At 54.1% G+C, this 21694-nt stretch overlaps 1 protein-coding gene across 12 annotated transcripts in view; it reads left to right on the plus strand.

The window, feature by feature from the left end:
- The window catches only part of MAPT (microtubule associated protein tau), a 96008-nt gene that overhangs the window by 69367 nt on the left and 4947 nt on the right, over positions 1–21694 (plus strand). For 4 of the 12 annotated variants that reach the window (XM_030296040.1, XM_032591125.1, XM_030296042.1 and 1 more), the window contains 3 exons: positions 138–193; positions 4000–4132; positions 7990–8255. In XM_030296040.1, the coding sequence (XP_030151900.1) occupies positions 138–193; positions 4000–4132; positions 7990–8255 (455 nt within the window). Of the gene's footprint in view, positions 1–137; positions 194–2800; positions 2999–3999; positions 4133–5632; positions 5687–7989; positions 8256–18214; positions 18308–21694 lie in introns of all 12 variants that reach the window. The other 8 variants (XM_030296037.1, XM_030296039.1, XM_030296041.1 and 5 more) reach the window with 4 other exon arrangements.

Here is a 21694-nt window from a genome sequence, read left to right on the forward strand (position 1 = left end):
TCAACTGAATGCCCACCAAGCCCAGCTGAACCAAACACGTTGCACTGATCCCGAGAAATCAGCGTTGACTACGTCCGGCTCTTTCTGGGAGCTGTGCAAATGGGGGTAACTTACATTCTCATTTTGTATCTTATCAGCTCGCATGGTCAGTAAAGGCAGAGATGGGACGGGAGCTGATGACAAAAAAGCCAAGGTAAGCTGATGAAACCGTGAGCCTCTGCCAACATCCAGTTTATCGAGAAGCCATGCTTGTCTGAATTAATTTCTATATGTAACACGTGCAGAGCATCTGCCGCGGAAGGATGACTGTCATTAAAAGTGCTTTGTAGTTTCATGCAAACTTTTCAAGTTCCAGCATTTATCCATTTTGATGCTTCTGCCAGGGAAGGGCGGTCGGCAGGTTCATGAGTAAGAGCTCCTAACTGCAATGCCATTAGCAGAATTGAAATGCGATGTTCACAGTAAACGAAGATACATTTGAATTTTCTGCAGTAAAGTTTGAATCTTACACTACCCACTGCAGATCTAGGATCAGCAAACATATGTACACACACACACACACACACACACACACATATTTAAGGTGTATAGAGAATATCATTTACTCAGGTGGCTGAGGGAGTGTTGATCAAGGAAGTGACCTCTCACCTAATGTGGAGGGTTCTGGAAAAGCCCAAGAAAAGAGGACCAGTGAGGTAGGCCGTGAAGGAAAGGTAAAGGAGGGTTGCCGAGGCAGAGGTGGGAGCAGCATTCTGAGGCGTGGGAACAGCACAGCAAAACCCGGAAGCATGAGGAAATGATGCATGCTTTCAGAACTCTAAGCAGATGGGTTGGTTGATTGGTGTGGAGTGCCAGGAGGGGCTGACGGACGCTGGGAAGAATAGTCGAGGAGGGAAACGCGATACACGCCCTAAATGCTAAGTGGACACGTGGTGCAGTAGACGCCATCTTGAAATCTTGCCATGGGGCCAGTTTGACGTAAACTTTGGTCGGTCTTCAGAAACCAACCCGAGGAACCGTGCGTGAATGAAGCTCCTGCTCCCACCAAAAATGCATCCACGGCCATGCTGGCTTTCTCAGGGCTTTCTGTCAGTTGTAGTTTCCTCCCTTAATGGCTTTGCATCCTGGAAAATTCTTCTGTCACTGGACAGTAAGGTTTCCCCAAGAAAATCCCCCTGTGGCTCTAGGTGAAGACCTAGTTTTCTTTAAAGGCATCTAAAATTTCCAGTATAAATTCTGCCTGAAGCGTCTGGGTCCTAACTTGTCCCAGAGCCTCGATGGGGTCTTCAGATGCCGAGTGTAGCCCTAGGAGTTGGGTGGCATGTGTTTTGCCTGCCCTGTAGGAAGTCAGGGTTTGCCATCACCAGACCCCCTGATGAGGCAGCTGGGTGCTGCCCTAGGCCGTAGCTGTTAGGCAGTCGTGATGCACATTAGGGGAATCCCAGCCTCATGCATGCATGCGTTCCTTTCTTCATGCATTTGCACACTTGGGTAAGACATCCCCACCCTGGACACCGAAGGGTCAGTTCTTTCAGGAACCTTGGCCAGGTGGGGAGTGCTGTTGGCAGAAGGGGGCTTGTGCAGCTGGAGAAGGAGGAGTACCCACCCGCAACCTTCCTTGTCACCAGCTCCAGGACCTCGGCCTGTGTCCCTCCCCCCACACCTTTCCCCACCCCTCAGGCCTCCTCCTCACCATGGCTGGCTGGCACAGAGGGCCTCAGCCATTTGGGGGGATGGGGGTCCAAGGCCAATGAGGAAACACAACCAAGAAGCCTAATGAAGTCTGTGGTCAGGACCCTGCTTGGTAGTTCTGACTTCCTCTCTGAAACACATCTGGACTAGGCCTCTGGGTTTTATGCCTGAAGGTGTGACCCCTCCTCCTCCCAGCTCACCTCCTCCAGGCGACCAAGTTTCCCAGAGTACCCCAGAGCCAGTTAGGACAAGTAATCGTCAATCAGTTTCCCTCTCCTCCAAGGGGCAGCTCCGTCCGTGAGGTCATCTGCTCCACTGACCAGGCTGTATCCTTAGGTAGAGTGTGTTCAAGAGTGAACACTGGCCAGATGAAGATTTGCCAGATAGTGTTAAGATACGTTTTGTTTGAGACGTTAATCAGAAAGTGTGTGTGTGTGTGTGTGTGTGTGTGTGTGTGTGTATGTGTGTGACCTGAGGTTTGAGACAGAATCTTTAAGACTTGGAGCAACCACAGTCGTGATTTTAGCAAGCATGATACTCTCAGTGTGGCAGAAGGCGGCCAAGGATTAGCAGGCTGGCATGAGTTCCTCACCTGGAATTTAGCAGAAAGTGGGGCCCTTCTGACCTATGACACATTGGGGATGTTTTCTTGAAAAACACCCTAAGAATCATATGCTTTGGCAATCTCCATTAACTCTTTGGGCATGAAACACCTTTAAACCAGTGGTCTCCAAAGTGGGGGTGGTGGGGGGCAGCCCAAGAAGATCCAATGGGCTAAAGAACATTCTAGAACTTCCATTCGGTTTTTTTTTTTCCTCTTCTCGTTTAAAAGTTCTGTCATACATAAGTTTTTTAATATACATCCTATGTTGGCATCATAGTATACATATTTCACCGATAAATAAGTATGAGGACGTTAGGGTGTGTGGCCGCTTTCTGTTCTTAGGGACGAGAAGGGTGGATAAGGGTACGTGATCCACACAGTTTGGAGATCACTGCTTTAAACCATGACCTGCCATGTTTATTTTTAGTTACTGTCCTTTTTCAGTTTGTTCCCCTCCCCCATGTGCTGACTTTTATTTTGATTTTATTTATGTTTATGTTTAAGACATCCACACCTTCCTCTGCTAAAACCCTGAAAAATAGGCCTTGCCTTAGCCCCAAACGCCCCACTCCTGGTAGCTCAGACCCTTTGATCAAACCCTCCAGCCCTGCCGTGTGCCCAGAGTCATCTTCCTCTCCTAAACACGTCTCTTCTGTCACACCCCGAACTGGCAGTTCTGGAGCAAAGGAGATGAAAGTCAAGGTAAGGAAACCGCCTTTGAAAAGAATTCAGGCTGCTCTCATACGGTTTTCAGATGTGTGTTGTTTTTAGCCACAAAGACCTTCCTTCGGATAAACTCTTACCTGGAAGCACCGTGTAGAGCAAAGACAAGTCTGGTTGAAAGGGGAAAGGGGGGCGTGGCACCATTTTTCTCCGCTTCCGTTAGTCCCTCAGAGCAGCCCCCACAGCACCCCATGGGATTTGAAAATCCCCGCCCTTTGGCACTGGAGAGAGCTTCCAGATTGCCCTCATTTGGGTTGGACACAGCAATGCCTGTCCCACAAGGTCACTCCTCTGCTGAACCATCTTGTGGTCTTTGGTGAATGTCCGTTTCTTTTTTGAGTTTGCGTTATGTGTCAAGGTCAAAGCCAGTAACTGCCCGCAGTCAGCAGGCTGTGCCTGGGGGCTCTGGACCTTTGGCCGGTGGGCTGATTGGTGCTGGTGTTCACCCCGCCAAAGGCTCTCAGCACACGCAGGAGTCACTGAAACCTGAGGGCTGTTTGGGAGAGAAGAAAACAATGACCTAGCTCTGTTAGCGCTCGAGGTCAGGTTCATCGGTGTCTCCGCGGCTCTCTGGTGAAACCAACCACCATCAGTCAGATAAATAAATCCCTACAGAGAATCAGAAAGTGGCTGTCCATATAGGAGTGTCCTGCCCATGATGGGCCCTGGGTGGATAAAGAGCTTGATCCTCACTATAAGCCCTGTTGTGTTTTTTATAGAACACATTAGCACAACTCATGCTGATGCCTGTTGTGGAAAATGGTAGTCAGGGCATGTGGCGTTTGGGTGGGGCTGTGGGTTGGTGTACCGGCAAACCCATGAGACTGTAGAAGACATTTGTCGCATCCTAGTAGGCGAAGGGTCGTTTTGGATCTTAGCCTCATTTTGAATCGAGGAGGTTGAGTGGGACTGGCACTGACTCTAGGTGATAGTAACCTTCCCCGATCGTAAAAACCACTGTGCCGTGCTTCGGTTCACAGGGGGCGGACGGTAAAGCTGGAACGAAGATCGCCACACCCCGGGGAGCGGCCCCTCCAGGCCAGAAAGGCCAGGCCAATGCCACCAGGATTCCAGCGAAAACCACGCCCTCCCCAAAGACCCCACCGGGCACCGGTAAGAAGAACATTCTGGAATCCACGTCAGGGGCAGCTGTTAGCATGTGCCCTCCTCCTCTCCGAAGGCCCCTGACAGCCACTTCTGGTAGCTGACGGGCACCTACAGTTCACTAACCGCCAGATGCTCATTTTCTTTGTAATCCTTTTGACAATTTTCCGAGGTAGATCATTGAATCCCCACTTTTGATCAGTGAAGAAATCAAGACCCTAAGAATTTGTATGAATAAGTCTAAGCAGCTCACTTTAAGCATGAGGAGAATGCAGCCGTGTGATTAACAGTGGCAGGATGGGACACCTGGGTGGCTCAGTCGGTTGGGCGTCCGACTTCGGCTCAGGTCATGATCTCATGGTCTGTGAGTTTGAGCCCCGCGTCGGGCTCTGTGCTGTCAGTTCAGAGCCTGGAGCCTGCTTTGGATTCTGTGTCTCCCTCTCTCTCTGCCCCTCCTGCACTCACGCTCTGTCTCTACCAAAAAATGAATAAACGTCAAAAAAAATTAAAAAAATAAAACAGTGGCAGAAAAGGAGATTGGCTGAGGTTCTCTAACCCCCAAGTCCCGGGCCCCCAGGAGGTGTTTTTCAGCCCCCTAGTGAGACGTGTGGCTCCGTGTCTCTGGATAGGTCACTATGGGTGACCTCACATTGGGTGTGGCCCTTGCACACTTGAACTTGCTGGGAGTGGGCCCTTTGGCAGAGCACCTGCCCGCTGCCCGATCCCCTGTGCCCGTGTGAGTAAACCCAGTTAGTTTGGGGAACCAGGCAGGGAGCGATTCCGCTCCTGCTCCTAGTGGTGCTATAAAGTGTAGAGTTGCCTTCTTTGGGGGATGGGAGACAGCCAGGCTCTCCCACAGCCCCCGGGGGTCTGTCCCAGGCAACTGGGTTTGGGTTCTGCACAACTCAAGGGGCATCTGGCCTGTGTTGGCTTTAAGGAGGTGCTCAGGGGCCTGTGGATGTTGTACGGGTCTCGAGAGGCCTGGACTAGTCAGTGGTCTCTCCGCCCTGCGCTGGCCCAGGCAGGGAGCCCGGAGCCCTCGGTGTGTGTGTGTTTTTGCTGTGGTGTTTGCCTGCTTTGCCCTGGGGTGGTGCCTAAGAGGACGGCTGCTCATTAACACGCATTGGTTGTTTCTCCTTGGATGTAATTCATTTGATGACAAGGGTAATTCACAGAATCGTGATTGGATTTTGAAAGTGATTTTGATCCTGCTTTTCTTTACTTGGCCTTAAGCTAGTTGACTCACACAGCTGGGAACATGCATTTCTCTTCGGGTCTTACCTGCTTTTGGGTGGCAGCTTCCTGATGCGCACATCTCCCCTGCGGGCCACCTCGCCCTGTCTCCTGCCAGTCGGGACCCCTGCTCCCTGAGCACATTCCCTGCCCGGCTCGCTTCCGCCGTCTGGCCTGGCTGGGCATGGCTGGTGCCTACAGACAGCATGAAGAGCTCACTGAGGCCCTGTTTAAGCTTCATTATAATGAGGCTTCCTGTGGATTTTTCTTTTTAAGCTACCAAGCAAGTGCAGAGAAAACCACCCCCTGCAGGGGCAAAATCTGAGCGAGGTAATTCTGAGGCCGCTTTGAGTGCCCCGTGGGGCACTTTGCTTTTCGTGTGTGGCCATTTGCTGGCTTAGGTTCTTAGAGCGGAGGGGAGAGGACCTGCTTCTGAAACGTGCGTTTCACACGTTGAACCTGAACGCAGAACCGTCAGAACTCCTGCTCCTCGTGTGTGGCATATGCAGACGTGTCTGTCTGATGGGCCTGTTTATTCCTGCGTGTTCTCGTTTACTCCAGCTGAGGCTTTGGTGGGGGCAGGGAGCATGTGTCTCCAGCTGCTGGTGGGTGCTGGAAGCTTGGACCAAGGTTTAGGTGTGAAATTCCTGCGGGCATTTATTAAACACACATGTATTAAACACTCCCCCCTGTTACTACATCCAGCCTTCAAATCAGCACTGTGGGCTGTGACCGCTCTCCCCATTTTCCAGATGGGAATACAGGCTTAGGAGGCTGAGTGGTTTGCCCACGGTCAATGTGCAATTACGTGGCGCAGAAAGGGTTTGTAACTAACACCAAGCCCAGTGATCAGCCTGTGTGCCTGGAGGCCGGGTTGGGGGGCAGGGGGCGGGACAGGGGGCTGAACCTGGAGCGGAGGCCCTGTCTGTTGTTTCCCCATGTGGAAAAGGAGGAAAAAAATGCTTCATCTGTCCTGTTACCAGAGCTTGATGACATTAGGAACATCCAACAGATGTGGAAATTCAAACTCAAAAAAATGGGGGTGGCTGTCCTCTTGATGGGAGAAGTCGCCTTTTTGCTGCCACATGATGCTTCCAACCAAGAGCCGTCCTTCTCCAGGCTGGAGCCTACAGGTCCCTGTTTGGTACAGAAGGTTCCTGGCGCAAGGGGCCAAGGGATCTGGGAAGCTTGGAGGTGGCCGTAGAGCCCAGACACCCCCAAAGCTGAGGGGAGCCGGGCCCTCACACCGGCACAGCATTCAGCCCCGTGGCTGTCAGACTCCATTGTGCTCAGGAGTCCCCAGGGAGCTTGGGGGGCACCTGCGTGGGTGGCTCACTGGGTTGAGCGTCCCACTTCAGTTCAGGTCATGATCTCATGGTTCACGAGTTCAAGCCCCATGTGCGGCCCTGTGCTGACAGCTCAGAGCCTGGAGCCTGCTTCGGATTCTGTCTCCCTCTCTCTGCCCCTCCCCCGCGAGTGGGGGCTCTCTCTGTCTCTCAAAAATAACTAAACATTAACAAAAAAGAAGAAGAAGAAGAAGAAGGAATTCTCCTGGGAGCTTGGGAAGAACCCATAGTACAGGCCTTCAGCCCAGGAGGCTCCGTCACGCCAGGTCTGGACGGGCCCAGGGATCTGCATCCTATGGGTCTCATTTCTGACTCGAGGCTCTGGACGTTCTGATGCAGGGGCCCCTGGGCCACACTTGGAGAAACACTGCTTCATGGGGCAGAGGGAATAGTAACTATGGAGTGGACAGGGGCATGGGAAGTGCAGGGGGGAAGCTGCTAGGGAGCCCGGGACTGAGTCTGTCGGGGAGAGAACAGTGCCAGCAGCCTTCCTAAAAGTTTGCAAAGGCGCAGGGATCACCGCGCATGGGCGCAGCGGGGGAAGGAGCTGTTGGGGAGGGCTCGGCGGCACGAGGCAGCGTGGCTTGTCTGGAGAGCTAGAGACGGGTGGCCACGAAGCAGGCGTACATTCGTCGACCCCACTCACCACAGAGGAGTCAGGGAGTGTGCGCAGGGGCCTGCTGGGATAGAGGCCTTGAACTTGCTGAACAGCTTAGAAGCCACCCTGTGGGCAAAGGGTCTAACAGACCCAGACAAGGGCACCCCCCTGGTCCTGTCACTGTGTCACCCTTACTCGGGGAAGGGCCATGTAGAATTGTGCTGGTTTTACAAAGCACATGTACAGGCATCCATGCCTGGCGCCCCTCACTGCGGCATTATAATTCTCTCCCTGTTTGAGTCGAGGCCCCTGAGCTCTGAGAGGGAACATGACTTCTCTGGGACCACACAGCGTGTTGGAATCTCTCTCTTGACTCCAGGGCCGTGGGGCAGAGATGGTCCCCTCGGGGAAGGCTACTGGGTGGTCCTTGGTGACCACTCTCTTGCTTCTCTGGGAAACAGGGAATCTCGGTCCCTAAGCAACAAGGCCCAGAGGAAGAGACATTTCTCTAGAAATGAGAGCAAGGACAGCCTCCTGCTGGTTTAGCTGAGCTTCTGGCCTTGTTCCCACCTGCCTAACTGGCTCTGAGTCTGGGAGTGGGCCCTCAGGACAGGCAGCCCCCCCCCCCCGGGCCTTTGCTGGCTCCCACCCACCCCAAGCACTGGGCTCACCCCCTCCTCTCTCTCTAGGTGAATCTGGGAAATCTGGGGATCGCAGCGGCTACAGCAGCCCCGGCTCCCCGGGCACCCCCGGCAGCCGCTCCCGCACCCCGTCCCTGCCGACCCCGCCGACCCGGGAGCCCAAGAAGGTGGCGGTGGTCCGCACTCCACCCAAGTCGCCATCTTCAGCCAAGAGCCGCCTGCAGACGGCCCCCGTCCCCATGCCAGACCTGAAGAATGTCAGATCCAAGATCGGCTCCACTGAAAACCTGAAGCACCAGCCAGGAGGCGGGAAGGTAAGGGCGCTCAGAGGCTGGCTGGGTGTGTGCCCGTCCCAGGACAACCAGGAGAAGGTGCGTGGGTGCCCCCCACAGTGACTCTCACCTCACATGGCACCCCAGTCCCTCCCGGATCTCTTCAAGGAAAGACGGCACGTCATGGTTCCATTCTGTTTGGGCGTCCCCACCAAGCCGTGAGTGCTCTCCCTGCTCAGGGGAGAGATAGTACTGGTTCTTTCCTTTCCTGTTTGGGCCTCTGCTGACGGGACAGTATCTGAGACGACAGGGTTGGTTGTCTCTCCATGGGGTAAAGCCTGGGCGTTCTCAAAGTGGAGGCACCCGCAGAGGTTCCCCAACCTTATATTTAGAACATGATGCAAGCAGTCTATAGGTGAGTGCCTCTGGCATTCGTTAGACGTTAGGTTAGGTTTCTCTCAAATCCTCAGTTCTGAGGAAATTTGGGGTGCCGTTTGGAACAAGCAATTCTTCAGAGCCGGTGGGCGCTCATGAAATCTTTGGGTTTCCTAAAGGTGGAGAGACGTGAGCGTCCAAGGGCGTGAGGTGGTGGGAGATAGGGACTGACCTGGACCCCCTTCCTCCTCTTCATGTCCCTGCCCCCCCATTGTATGAGTGTCCTAAGGCTGACGTAGAAAATACCACAGACTGGGCAGCTTATATAACAGAGGTTTATTTCCTCACAGTTCCGGAGGCCAGAATACCAAGATCAAGGTTATCAGCAGGACCGGTGTTTTATGAGGTCTCTGCTTGGCTTGTGGATGGCCGCCTTCTCGTGTCCTCACGTGGTCTTTTCTCTGGTGCCTCTGTGTCCCAGTCTCTCCTTCCTGGAAGGACACCAGTCATACTGGATAGGGGCCCACCTCTTTAAAGACGTCATCTCCAAATACAGTCGCGTTCTGAGGCACTGTGAGTTAAGACATCAGCATATGAATTTTGGGGGACACGGGTCGGCCCGTAACAGCCTGTCTCCCCCTCCAGCACCAGGAAGGGGAGTGGAGAAGGGAGAAGAGGTGGCATGTATGGGGGACAGAGGACCATAACTCCGCTCTTAGGAGCACAGATGTGTTTGGCCTCCTGGGCTTGGGCCGTCTTGGGGGCGACGAGCCTCTGGCTGTGCTGGGGGAGCATTACGGCATCCGGAACCAATGTTTCCCTTCTAGTTAGAACCATGCGCCTCCCCCACAGCGGGGGCCTTTGCAGTATTGACGTTATTTATCGCTCTTGGCTGGCGTCTGGGTCACCGTGAGGGGAGGGCGTCTCAGGGCTTTCTGTCCATGTTGGTGCCTTAATTGAAACCCTGTGCCTTGGTCCCCATGGAGCCTCAGGACCTCTCCCTGGCCTTTCCCATCCCGGGGCTGTAGAGTCCTGCCCAGTCTGGAGGCCTGGGTGCCTCCCGGGGTAAAGCCCTGGGTCTCATGGCCACTGGTCTTTGGCCCACAGAGTTGGCCTTGTTTACTTCCCGTGTTTACTTTTCTGCAGTGTTTGCCTTGGCTGCTCCTTGTAAAGATGCCCATCTCCTTCCAGAAGGGGCTGGAAGCTGGGGCAGCCGGGGTGTTGACTTGAAGTTGGCCCCTCCGGGAGGTTCTCGGCAGAGGGATCTGCAGGAACAGTGTTTCCGAGGTGGTGGGGTGTTGGCCACTGGTGGTCGCACAGGCCCCTCAGCACCGACAGCGTCTGGTGTGTGTGCCCTGTTCTCACGGCATAAAGTGACCGTTTGCTCCTCGCTTTGAAAAAGGAAAAACAAAACACCCACACGGCCAGTCCTGCACCTACAAGAAGATGGTGGCTGTGACCAGCATCTCACAATGACTCGTCACTGCAAGAGAGAAACTGTCACCATCAGCATCTCCAGCCCGAGGGCTGTCACACAGCAGCAAACACTCACCTCTTCCTGCTGGCCCCAGGCTGCACCTGCATCAGCCCAGGCTGTACCCCCACCAGCCCTGAGTTCCTCCGACATCGGCTTGGAAAGTGTGGGTGCTCCTGGCCTGGCTCCAGCAGTTCTGCAGAGAACTCGGGGCCGGGGCTGAGCATGTCCCACTGGAGACCCTTCCAGGGCCGGAATCTGCCCCTTGCACCCAGGACTGCCCCGTCTGTGGGGGAAGAGGAGTCCAGGGCCGGAATCTGCCCCTTGCACCCAGGACTGCCCCGTCTGTGGGGGAAGAGGAGTCCAGTGGAAGGGAGCCAGCAACCAATGCTCAGCGTGGAAATGCTCCCAATTTGGGGTGCAGGCACAAAGCTGTCCACGTCTACGGAAGGGTTAAAGGGGAGAGGGCAACTATCCAGGACTCTTTGGGGGAGGAGGCAGGAAAGTGGCAAAGGGAGGAGTAACAGCTTCTCTTAAATCCCATGGAAAACCCAGAAAATTTTCTGAAACAAAGAAACCTTCAGCCATGACAAAGAGCAACACTAATCTCCCGGGGGGGGGGGGGGAGGTGGAAATGAAGGGAAAAGAAACAGGAAAGAAGAAGGCACATGGGATTCACGGAGAAGGCCTTTAAAAGGCCCCGACTGCAGGTCTCCTGAGGTCTCCTTGAGACCTTTGGGGGCCCTGTGGTGTCCCACAGTGTCCTGCATGCAGCAAGTTCTGTGGGTGTTTACGCTGCAAAAGGGTCAGCGCTGTGAGTCTGAAGAACAACGCAGCTCCCTGCATAGATGCTCACACCGAAGGAGGAGGTAAAGGGTTCAGTCTGCAAACCTGCAGAGACTGAAAACCGCAGAGGATTGATGTAAATCAGTGGTTGGAAAAAAAATGCAAAACACCTGTTTACTGCTCTGTACTTTGCTCTGTTTTCACGATTTGCTGTTGTGAGCAGGTATTGCTTGAAGAGTCCGGAATGAAATTATTTTTTTTAACGTTTATTTATTGAGAGAGAGCGTGTGCGTGAGAGCACAGGCCCGGGAGAGGCAGAGAGAGGGAGACACAGAATCTGAAGCAGGTTCCAGGCTCTGAGCTGTCAGCACAGAGCCTGACACGGGGCTCAAACTCACGGACCGTGAGATCATGACCTGAGCTGAAGTCGGACACTCCATGGACTGAGCCACCCAGTCGTCCCAGAACGAAATTATTTTTGAAATCGCAGAGAACGGGGCCCCTGGGTGGCGCAGTCGGTTAAGCGTCCGACTTCAGCCAGGTCACGATCCCACGGTCCGTGAGTTCGAGCCCCGCGTCAGGCTCTGGGCTGATGGCTCGGAGCCTGGAGCCTGTTTCCGATTCTGTGTCTCCCTCTCTCTCTGCCCCTCCCCCGTTCATGCTCTGTCTCTCTCTGTCCCAAAAATAAATAAACGTTGAAAAAAAAAAATTAAAAAAAAAAAAAAAAGAAAAAAGAAATCGCAGAGAAGCACTTGGCCACTTTAACAGAACCAGCTGAATCCACCAGGGGCTGGGGGAGAAGGGAAGGCAGGCCAGCCACGCAGACAAGCATACAGCTCCCTGGGGGAGCAGCCCTTCCGCCTGACTGCTAGAGGATCACCTGAGGGCCGGGGGGTGGGTTGTTTGAAAAATCTTGGTGCCAGAGCCTTCCCCCGGCCCATTAGGATCTCCCGGGGAGTCTCCCCAGATGTTCGCAATGTGCAAGCTGAGGCCCAGTGTCCCCAAATTCTTATCCTGCTGGCCTCTGGCCTCAACCCCCACTACTAGGGTCTCCTGCGTACCCTGGATCTGATGGCCGGTTTTTCCTCTTTCAGTCCTGACCCTGTTTTCAGATTCCCTCCACTTGCCTCAGTAGGCTCGTTCCCCACCCAGGCCAGCCCCTGTGTCCTGCAGCCCCGCCCTGGGTTTGTCCCAGCCCTGTTTGTCCCAGCCCACATTAAAAGACAAACAGAAGGACATAGAAAGTCCATGTAACTGAAAGGGGAAATTTTTAAATACCAGGAATTAAATTAAACCCACACCACTGAGGGTCCCCCACACTAAGGGTCCCCCATACCACTGAGGGTCCCCCACAGTGAGGGTTGAGGGTCACCACACTGAGGGTCACTTGACCAGCATCACTGAGGGTCACCTGTGTTATGGACTGTCCCCCACAATGTGATATGTCACCAGCAAGTCAGAAAAGACAGGACAGGCCCGTTTTGGAACCATCGTTGGTCTTTGAGTGCCAGGCACCTGGGCCGAAGGAAGACAGTGAGAAACTACACCCTGGAGATGTTCAGACCAAAAGCAGAATAAAACTAGAAGTCACAGGGGGGTTGCCAGCCGATAGAGGGAGGTCCCTGCTGGGTCTGCGGTGAACCAGCTGGGAGTTTGCCCTGACAGGACAGGAGAGGACAGAGGAGGAGGAGGGCACTGCCCGCAGGGAGCCAGCCTTAGGCTCCATGGTCAGTGGGTCCTGGGGACTGAGGTTGGGAGAATCAGAGTTGAATAACTGGGCAGGTGAGGGCCCAGCAAGGTTAAGGCAACGCCGCGGAGAGCCCTCAGCAGCCCTTCTGTGTCAGTGGGAAGCACAGGGGCCCCAGGGACCGCCCAGGGTGGGAGAGGAGGAGCTCACTCAGGGCCAAGGCTGCCTGCTCCGGAGAACCAAGGCAGTGCCCGTGGCTGCCAAGGGTGGGAAAGGGTTACAAAGTCATGGCAGGAAAAGGGCACGGGGGCCCAAACATGGGGTGGTCTGGTTGGTTCTGAGCAGATGGAGCTAAAGTCACGTTCTCTGAGGATGTTCAGGCCAGTGACTGGGATCGGCCAGGCAGGACCGAAACCTGCAGGAGCTGAAGGGCCTTGAAAGCCTTGGGCTGCAATATTCCAGGCAACCACAAGATGACGACAGAATGCTGTGTCTGTCTCCATCCTGGAGAACTGAAGTCTGTATCTTTAACATTCATTATAGTCAGTGACAAAGTCCCAGTTCTCATTTTAAAAAGCAGACACGTCTAGGGGTGCCTGGGTGGCTCAGTCCGTTAAGCGTCCGACTTCAGCTCAGGTCATCATCTCACAGTTCGTGGGTTCGGGCCCCACCTCGGGCTCTGTGCTGACAGCTGAGAGCCTGGAGCCTGTTTCAGATTCTGTCTCCCTCTCTCTCTGCCCCTCCCCAGCTCATACTCTGTGTCTCACTCTGTCTCTCAAAAAATGAACAAATGTTTAAAAAAAATTTTTTTTTTTTAAAAAGCAGACATGTGAGACCCTTACATGGAGTAAATTAAGTCAATTTGCACCTGGGGTAGTCTGCCTCTCCTGGGTCAGGGCCAGCTATAACTAAGCTAAACCTGAGCTAGGGTGCCATGTCCTGCAGAACAGGGCTGGGACCCTCCCCTGGGACAGCCCTGCAATTTCCTGACCTTCTGGGCATCTCCCCCTGCACATGGCATCTTTCTGAACAATCTTGTATAAATCCCATCATTTTGAAGACGCACTGGGTATGTTGACCCTAGTGGAGCCAAGATGGGCCCACCAAGCACCAGGCCATGCTGGAGACAGGCCTTTCCGGGGACAGCCAGTGGACACTGGGCCAGCCTGGGAGCTCCTGGGGGAGGACTGGGCCATCTGGAGCATCTTGAGAGCTCTGAGCTCAAACGGAATCAGATCAAGGCCCAGTGAGGGTTTGGGACAGCTTCATGTCCTTTAGTCACCCTCCACCCCAGCCTCTCCTCTAGGATCAAACCCTGACCACAGGAAATTCTCCCTTGACTGTGAGTCCCGAGATCAAAATTTGGAGCCTCGAAAACATTGTTCTGTCCTTTGATGAGGATTTTCAGTGTCTGGCCAGGGCTGAGGGTCAATATCACACATATTGTTCTAGCTGAGAAATTAAGTTTCAGGATTTCAGTTTCGTAATGCCAACTCTTTTATCCCCCTTCTGTAAATCTAACATTCTGTAAAGGGTGTTGACTTAATTTGACGACTAACAGTAATTCAGGTCTGCTTCGTCTATTGCCAAATCCCACAAAAAAACTTGCTGCCCTTTTTTTCTTTTGGTGTGGGACTGGAATAAGAAAAAGCCACATTAAAAAAAAATTGTATGTATATTGCAGATCTTATTATTGCTTAATGTCACTTGCTTCATTTGATGAATCTCTTTAAATGGATTAGTTCAGAAAATAACGTTACCTTCTTTGAAAAACTGGTTTTTATTGTCAGATAAGGAGAGTTAGGTAGCCCATAGAGTTTCCCTTTTTGCTTTGGCTTCCAGGAAGCTCGGAGTTCAATGTAATGATGTCTAATTGTCAGTCCTGATGACCTCTGCTTCTTTTATCATTATCCTTTTAATTTTGTTGTTTTGCTATTTCGTGTGTTTGCGTGTGTTTTCTAATACTAAACAGCTCCAATTCCTTTGTGAAAGGCAAAGTCTGCTTCTGAGACTTATCCAGTGGAAAGTGATGAGTAAAAAATGATCCCCACAGAAGGAGTTCATGTCCCACTCCTTAAAATCTGAGGGTGGCCCGAAGGGATTCAAAGATACTATGCAGAGGGCGGTGGTAGCTCCTTAAGAAGCAGTGTGAGAAAGCCTGTTCCATTTGCTGCCCCAGCACAGGCCGGGGCCGAGGCACTGTCCCTGCGGCCCCTTGCTGGCAGGAGAGAATTTTGAGGCTCACAAGAGAGTGTTGTTTGTACTTGGTGTATGAGAACCCCGGCTTAAGGACCGCTGGGACGAAACTTTGTTGTCACGCAGGTAGGTAGGTAGCCTGTGGTTGTACCACTGAGTTGAGAAGGTTACTTAACCTCCCGGGGCCTCAAGTGGCCTCCTCGTCACTAAGTTAGGGGCACGGCAGGTGCGAAGGATGAGGTGGAGTTAGATATTCTCCCAACCCATTCACCCCAGATGAGGGTGGTGTTTACGTTTAAAAACAGAGAAGAGGGGCACCTGGGTGGCTCAGTCAGTTGCACGTCCCACTTGTGATCTCAGGCCATGATCTCACGGTTCCGGAGTTCGAGCCCTGCATCGGGCTCTGCACTGACAGGGTGGAGCCTGCTTGGGATTCTGTCTCCTTCTCTCTCTGCCCCTCCCCTGCTCGCAGTGCTCTGTCTCCTCCTCAAAATACATATACTTTAAAACAAACAACAGAGAAGAGAAGACAAAGGAAGACTTTGAATATATAAAGATGTAAACATTTGTAGGAAAAAAGTCACCTATGAGCAAAAAGGGGGCAAAGGAGCAACTCTGTAATAAAAAAAATGCAGAATAAGCCAACGATGCAACCCCATTTATTTAAGTCAAAGAAAGCAGACCGATTCTTTACATGCCTGATGCTGGGAGCTGTGCAGTGAAACGGACTTTCTCAGTGGTGCTCACAGTGTAGAGTGATCCAGCCCCTTCAGGAAGCTGCTTGCAGAGGTGTACGGAGAATTTTTAGAGTATTTATTACTTTGACCCAGAAATTCTACTTCTGGGACTCTGCTATGAAATAATCCATAATATGGAAAGAGCTCCTTGCAGAAGGATATTTGTGGTGAGGCTGTTTCTGCTATTTAAAATGGAATCAATACAAATGTCTGATCACACAGATATCACAAAATGGAATAGGACCTATTATTTTGTAACAAAGTTTTTTAAATATTTATTTATTTTTGAGACAGAGAGAGAGAGAGAGAGAGAGCGAGCACAGGTGCGGAAGGGGCAGAGAGAGAGGGAGACATAGAATCAATCCAAAGCAGCTCCAGGCTCTGAGCTGTCAGCATGGAGCCCGATGCAGGGCTCGAACCCATGAACCGTGAGATCATGACCTGAGTGGAAGTGAGACGCTTAACTGGCTGAGCCACCCAGGTGCCCAGAATAATCCTTCTGATGACTGTAGACAAGGCAGATGCTTAGGAGATGATGTTACTTGATAAAGCAAGATACATTATTGTATGTAAGTAATTACCACCATTTATATGTACATGATGGTAGTTTTATTTATATATGTGTGACTTCAAGGGAATATCACAAAATGAAATTGTGGTTGTGGTAGGGTGGCAGGAAAACCGTTTTTTGCTTTGTTTAAACTATTTTTCAAAATCATAATGTTATGTTACTTTTCTAATGAAAAATACATAGCTTTTTATTTTTTTTTATATTTTGAGAGAGAGCGTGAGAGTAGGGGAGAAGGGCAGAAAGAGAAGGAGAGAAAGAATCCCAAGAATCCCAAGCAGGGTCCACACTGAGGCAGGGCTCGATCCCACGACCCTGGGATCATGAGCAGAGCTGAAATCAAGACCCGGACACTCAACCCACTGAGCCACCTAGGCTCCCCCATAGCTTTTTATTTTAAAGGAACATAAAAGAAAATGAAAAAGGGAGGTTAGGGGGCACCTGGGTGGCTCAGTGGGTTGAGTGTCTGACTTCAGCTCAAGTCATGATCTCACAGTCTGTGAGTTAGAGCCCCACGCTGGGCTCTGTGCTGACAGCTCAGAGCCTGGAGGCTGCTTCGGATTCTGTGTCTCCCTCTCTCTCTGCCCCTCCCCTGCTCGTGCTCTGTCTCTTTCTCTCTCTCAAAAAATAAACATTAAAAATTTAAAAAGAAAGAAAGAAAAAATGGGGGGTTAGATATGTGCTTACCAGGTTTTTAGATCCAGACCAGGAAAACGAAGGGAAAAAAAAGGGATGGGGTCTGAGAGATTACTCACTCTGTTTTTATTCCGTCAGGCTAAGGACATCTCAAAATGCTAAATATGGTCTACTGTCAATGTAACTTAATAACTAATAATTTAATAAAGGAAAGGCCATTTTCACACCAAAAAGTAGGATGGACAGAATTTTGCTATCACGTCCTCATTTCACCATTTTGCGAGGACCTGTGGCACCCTTGATGGCTGACTGTGGCTCCTGGGTCAGAGTTTGGGACCCTTCTACCCGCAGGAGCCGGGCCAGGGCTCCGACCCCCAGCCACAGCCATCCTCACGGATCCTGCGTCTCTGGAGCAACGGCCCCCACCTGGCCACACTGAGATCTCGGTGCCATTGCCAGAGTTTCAGAGAGCAACGCTGGCTCTTACTCGGGAAATCCAGTTGGCCGCTGTTATCAGCGATGAATGGGAAACTAAGGCACAGTTTGCAAGCAGGAAGCGCCTGTGGGGCAAGACACCTGTGATAAAGAGGTCGTCCAGCCCCAGCAGAGGTAACGGGGAGGTCTCCTCTGTGCCGAGGTCGTCTGTGCGTTTCCGTTGTTAGACAAATCGGGTAAAAATCACTCACCGCTGAAACAGTGATATCCCCGCACCGCCTCCCTGGTGCCTGGAGAGAGAAGCCTCTTAGAAACACAGGGGGACCACAGCTTTCTGGACCACAGCTCCTCAGGAACATGTGCCCGCTTCCCTTTAAGCCCCTGGCGGCCTTGTGGACAAGGGCGAGCCGATGGATAGAAGGTCAGGCACCTACGCTGCCTTCCAGGTGCCAAAGCCCTCACGTGGAGGGGTGTCTGGATCCGTCTTCTCCAGAGTCATCTGTGTCTCTTCCCCGTGATGGCAGCGATCCCCAAACCTCGCCGTGCGGCCGAAGCACCAAGGGGAGACCGAGATTCTAATTCTAGGTCTGGGTGGGGTCTGGGATTAAAATAGAGGGAGATCTATCTGTATGTAATTGAAGTGCCCACAGGCTTGAGCACAGCCACAGAAAGGTCTCGCGAACGTTCTGGCGGGCGTGGTGGGTGTGCGAATGAGGACACAGATGGCACTTTCTATTCATTCATTTAAACACGTCATCGAGCACACCTCGCTCCGGCCCAGCCTGGCGGCCGCTCAGCTGCAGTTTCCAGGCCTCAGATGTGCCCTCTGGGGGGCCTCCGTGGTGCAGCCCTTTGGTGAAGGGAAGAGCTGCCTCCCGGTGGCTGTGCTTTGCAAACCCAGCTCGGTGAGGTGGAGCCCGCCCCGCCCCGCAGTCATTCACGGTTCCGGAACCGCCCTCCTGGGGGGGGCTGTCTGGAAGCTGTGACTCAGACCTCCTGCCCTCCGCCTGGAGCCTGGTCCCCGCCCTCAAGGCAGGAAGTGTGTCAGGGCAGAGCAGGTGCGTCTGGGCGTGATGTGACATTCATCCTTTTTTCTGGCTGTCGAAGGTGCAGATAATTAATAAGAAGCTGGATCTTAGCAACGTCCAGTCCAAGTGTGGCTCAAAGGATAATATCAAACACGTGCCAGGAGGCGGCAGTGTGAGTATCGTCACACTTTCCCTGGGCCCGTTCCGTGGTTCTGGTTTGTAACAAGCGGCATGAGAATATACACTTGCGAGACATTGCAGAGAATAAACCGCCCTCGGGGGCAGAGTCTGTGCCCCCCAGGCTCCCTGCACCCGTGTCCACGGTTCTAGGAGGGGTGGGACCCCAGCACCTGTGGGGCCCCCGGCCTCTGCAGAACAGGAGGATGGCTGAGCCTCTCTCTGGCCCAAACCTGGAGGCCAGGTCCTCACGGCAGAATACCCCGGGTCCACCCCACCCACCGCCCGGCACGGGCTCCTGGGAGCCCCGCCGCCCGTTTGAGGTTGGGAGGAAAGGGGCAGCGTCTGAGACTGGGCTCTGTCCCCTCGTCCCCCGTGGACGGACAGCCCTGTGGGCGGCTGGCACGTCCGTTCTGATGAGCAGACGCGATGTTTTGCTGTCCTCACTCAGAGCAGGAAAAGTCCAGTCCCTGCTCGTGTTTGTCTCCTGCATCTGCGAGGGACGAGCAGATCCCCAAGCCTCGGCTCAGGTGTAAAACCGGCCCCTCTCCTGGCAGAGACTTCAGGGGAAAATTAGCCCCCAAAATTGCACAGGGGACCCTGCCTGCGGCGCTTGGGAGTTGACAGAGAAATGCTGCCTTGGACCCTTTTACATTAGGCTCCCTCCAAATGTCGTGGGGACGCCTGGTGTCCCTAGTGGGGGAGTCCCTGCGGTTTGGGGCTGGCATCCTCACCTCTCACCTACCCACTCCATCAGCTCTGCTGTTCCCCTCCCGGCCACTCCGTGGTCACTCACCGTGGGTACGGACTGGGCCTCCCGCGGCCGGGCCCCCCTTCTCTGCGGCCCCTACCCCAGCCTCTGGGTTGACTGGAAACCACATTTAAACACATCAAAGTGGGAGGGTCGAGCCCATTTGAGGTCCACCCCCGGCTGGGGGGACGGTTTCTGAGAGCAGGTGCCTTGCTCCTGGCTGGCAACCAGGAGGGTGGCAGGGGGCGGGGGACAGTGGTAGCCCCAGGCGGGCTGTCTCTCCAGAACGTGCCCAGCCTGGGCCCGCACCTCTGCGCCCAGCCCCGAGGTTTATTCTTGCAATGTGAGTCTGTCTCCCGCCCTGAGCTGCATGGCGCTTCCGTAACGCTTCCTCACCAGTGTCTGCTCAGCGTTTTCCTCTGTGTCCCCAACCCTGCTCTCCTGTCCCGCTGCTACCAGAAGGAAGGGGAAGGTGTGGGGACCACCCCCCACCCTGGCCCACAACCGTGGGCTCCGCGCAGAGTGCTGGTTGCTGTGTTAGCTCCGCCTGGATCTCTGGTATCACTATTGCAGACCTTGGCTCTGGCTGGAGGAGCGAGGCCTGTTCTCTGGTTTAACTCCGGTCTGGTCGGCCGGCAGGAGGCTGTGCTGGTGGGGCCCGGGCTGTGGGGTCCAGAGGTAGCTTCAGGCGTGAGCTCGGGGCAGACGGTACATTCCCACTGCTGATGGCAGTGCCCAGGACATGAGGGGACTTCCTCGAGGGCACCTCCTGTGCTCCCGCCCTCTCTGCCCGCCTTCGGCTAACCTATGTGACCTGGCAAAGAGCCGCGGGATATCTCAGGCTGGCCCTGAGCATTGTCCTTGGAGTGTGGCCGCTGCTGGTTTGCAGTAGGAACCTTCACAGAAACCTCTTCTCCTGGTGGAAGGCGGCTGGGGGTTCTGGGCACCTAGCCAGGTGTTTTGGGGGCACTAGACCCCTGGCCTGGGCCCTCCGGCCTCGCTTGTGGCCCTCCCTTCCCTAGCCTGGAGGGGATGTCCCAGCTGGCAGGCCCAGCTCCCTTGTCCACCTTGGGATCCTCCCTGCCTCCCGCGGGCTCTGGGCTCCACTCCAGGCCTGGCCTCCTCCCTCCCCGGGCCTCCACTCCTCCTGCCAACCCTGCCCTGGCTCCTACCCTCAGGCAGTCCTGTCCCCTCTGCCTCCTTCTGCACACCCTCCTCTCCCCAGGTTACCTCATCCGGGCTGAGGGGAAAGAGGGAAGTCTGGGTCACAGAATTCACTTCCCTCTCTCTCGTGCCAGGAGGAGCTCCCGTGGCCCCTTCCCTGCCTCTCAGCGCGCTGTCTCCCAGACCCTGTTCCCTCAGGACTGTTCACCCCCCCCCCCCCCCCGTCCACCTGCACGGGCGCCGGCCGCCACACCTGGGCGCTCCCCTTGCCTCACTCCACAGACACAGGCCAAGGGCGCCTGTTGGCCTCGGTCAACTCTCCATCAAGAAGTGGCAAACGCCAGCATGATTTTAATTAACTAAAATCATTTGGAATTGTTCCAGGTGATTTAGACAGAAGTAGATCTCCCTCCTTTTTTGTCTGGCTCTCTGGCTGGAGGCCATCTCTCTCCTGGGTAACTCCGGGCTCCCACTCCGTGGTGACTGGCCTCTTGTGGCCTCACACGGGTGGTTGCTGGAGGCCCTGGGAAGTGTCCCTCAGTGACCATCCAGGGACCCCCTCACAGACACGCCTTTCTAGAGGCTTCCTCCAGAAAACCCATCTGCCGATGCGGGGGTCCCTGTGGGGGATCCCCTCCAGGAAGTCGGTTCTTGGGCTGAGATCGGTGGGGCGCTCAGCGGCTGTCGTTCCCCTCGGGAGGGTGGGCAGTGGGCAGTGCGGCCAGGCTGCGTGCTGGGCCCCGGGCTGGTTCTGAGCCCTGTGTGTGTCCGAGCTGTGCTCCATCTCTCGGGGACTGACCTGCTGGGTCCTCTGTGCCATCTGCCCGTCTCCTGCTGTCGCTTTGCTCCTTGAGCTCGAGGACCGAAATGTCCAGGACGCTGTGTTGTCCAGGTGCCAGCTGGCTCTTACCTCCAAGCTGCCAAACCGTTCTGGGTGCTGCTTGCCGAAGGTCCCCACACTTGCTGCGGTGCGGGGCTTTGTGGGAGCCTCTCCTGGGAGGAAGCGCCCCCACCGACCCCACTCTGCCCGCTCCTCTTTGAGGACCAGCAGACGTGGCTTTCTGGCTTGTCCCACAAGATTGTCCAAGTGCGGTACAAATGGATCCTATGAATCCCTCCTTTCTTTGTCCCCACCGAATGCAGTGTCACTTTCAGCTCAGGAAACAGTGACTCTTTTAAACGAACGGTGTGGGCCCTGCGCAGTGACAAATATCCCTGTTTTCCCCCTGTGGGACCGAGGGCACTTCAATCCCACAGTCATTCTCTGAAGACCCACCTCCCCTGGGGCAGGGCTGGCAGAAATCCAACAACACATTTTCCCACCGTGACCGGGTGCCTTCCTCGCGGCGGACAGGAAACGCCGTCCAAGCAGGGCCTGGACTTACACGGCTGCTTTTCGTGGGGTTACACCCGTAATTAAATCATCCTGTTTTATTCTCTGTCTCTCCCTCGTCCTCTCCCGCCTCC

Source organism: Lynx canadensis, chromosome E1 (genome assembly GCF_007474595.2).
Source record: "Lynx canadensis isolate LIC74 chromosome E1, mLynCan4.pri.v2, whole genome shotgun sequence".
Classification (NCBI taxonomy): domain Eukaryota; kingdom Metazoa; phylum Chordata; class Mammalia; order Carnivora; family Felidae; genus Lynx; species Lynx canadensis.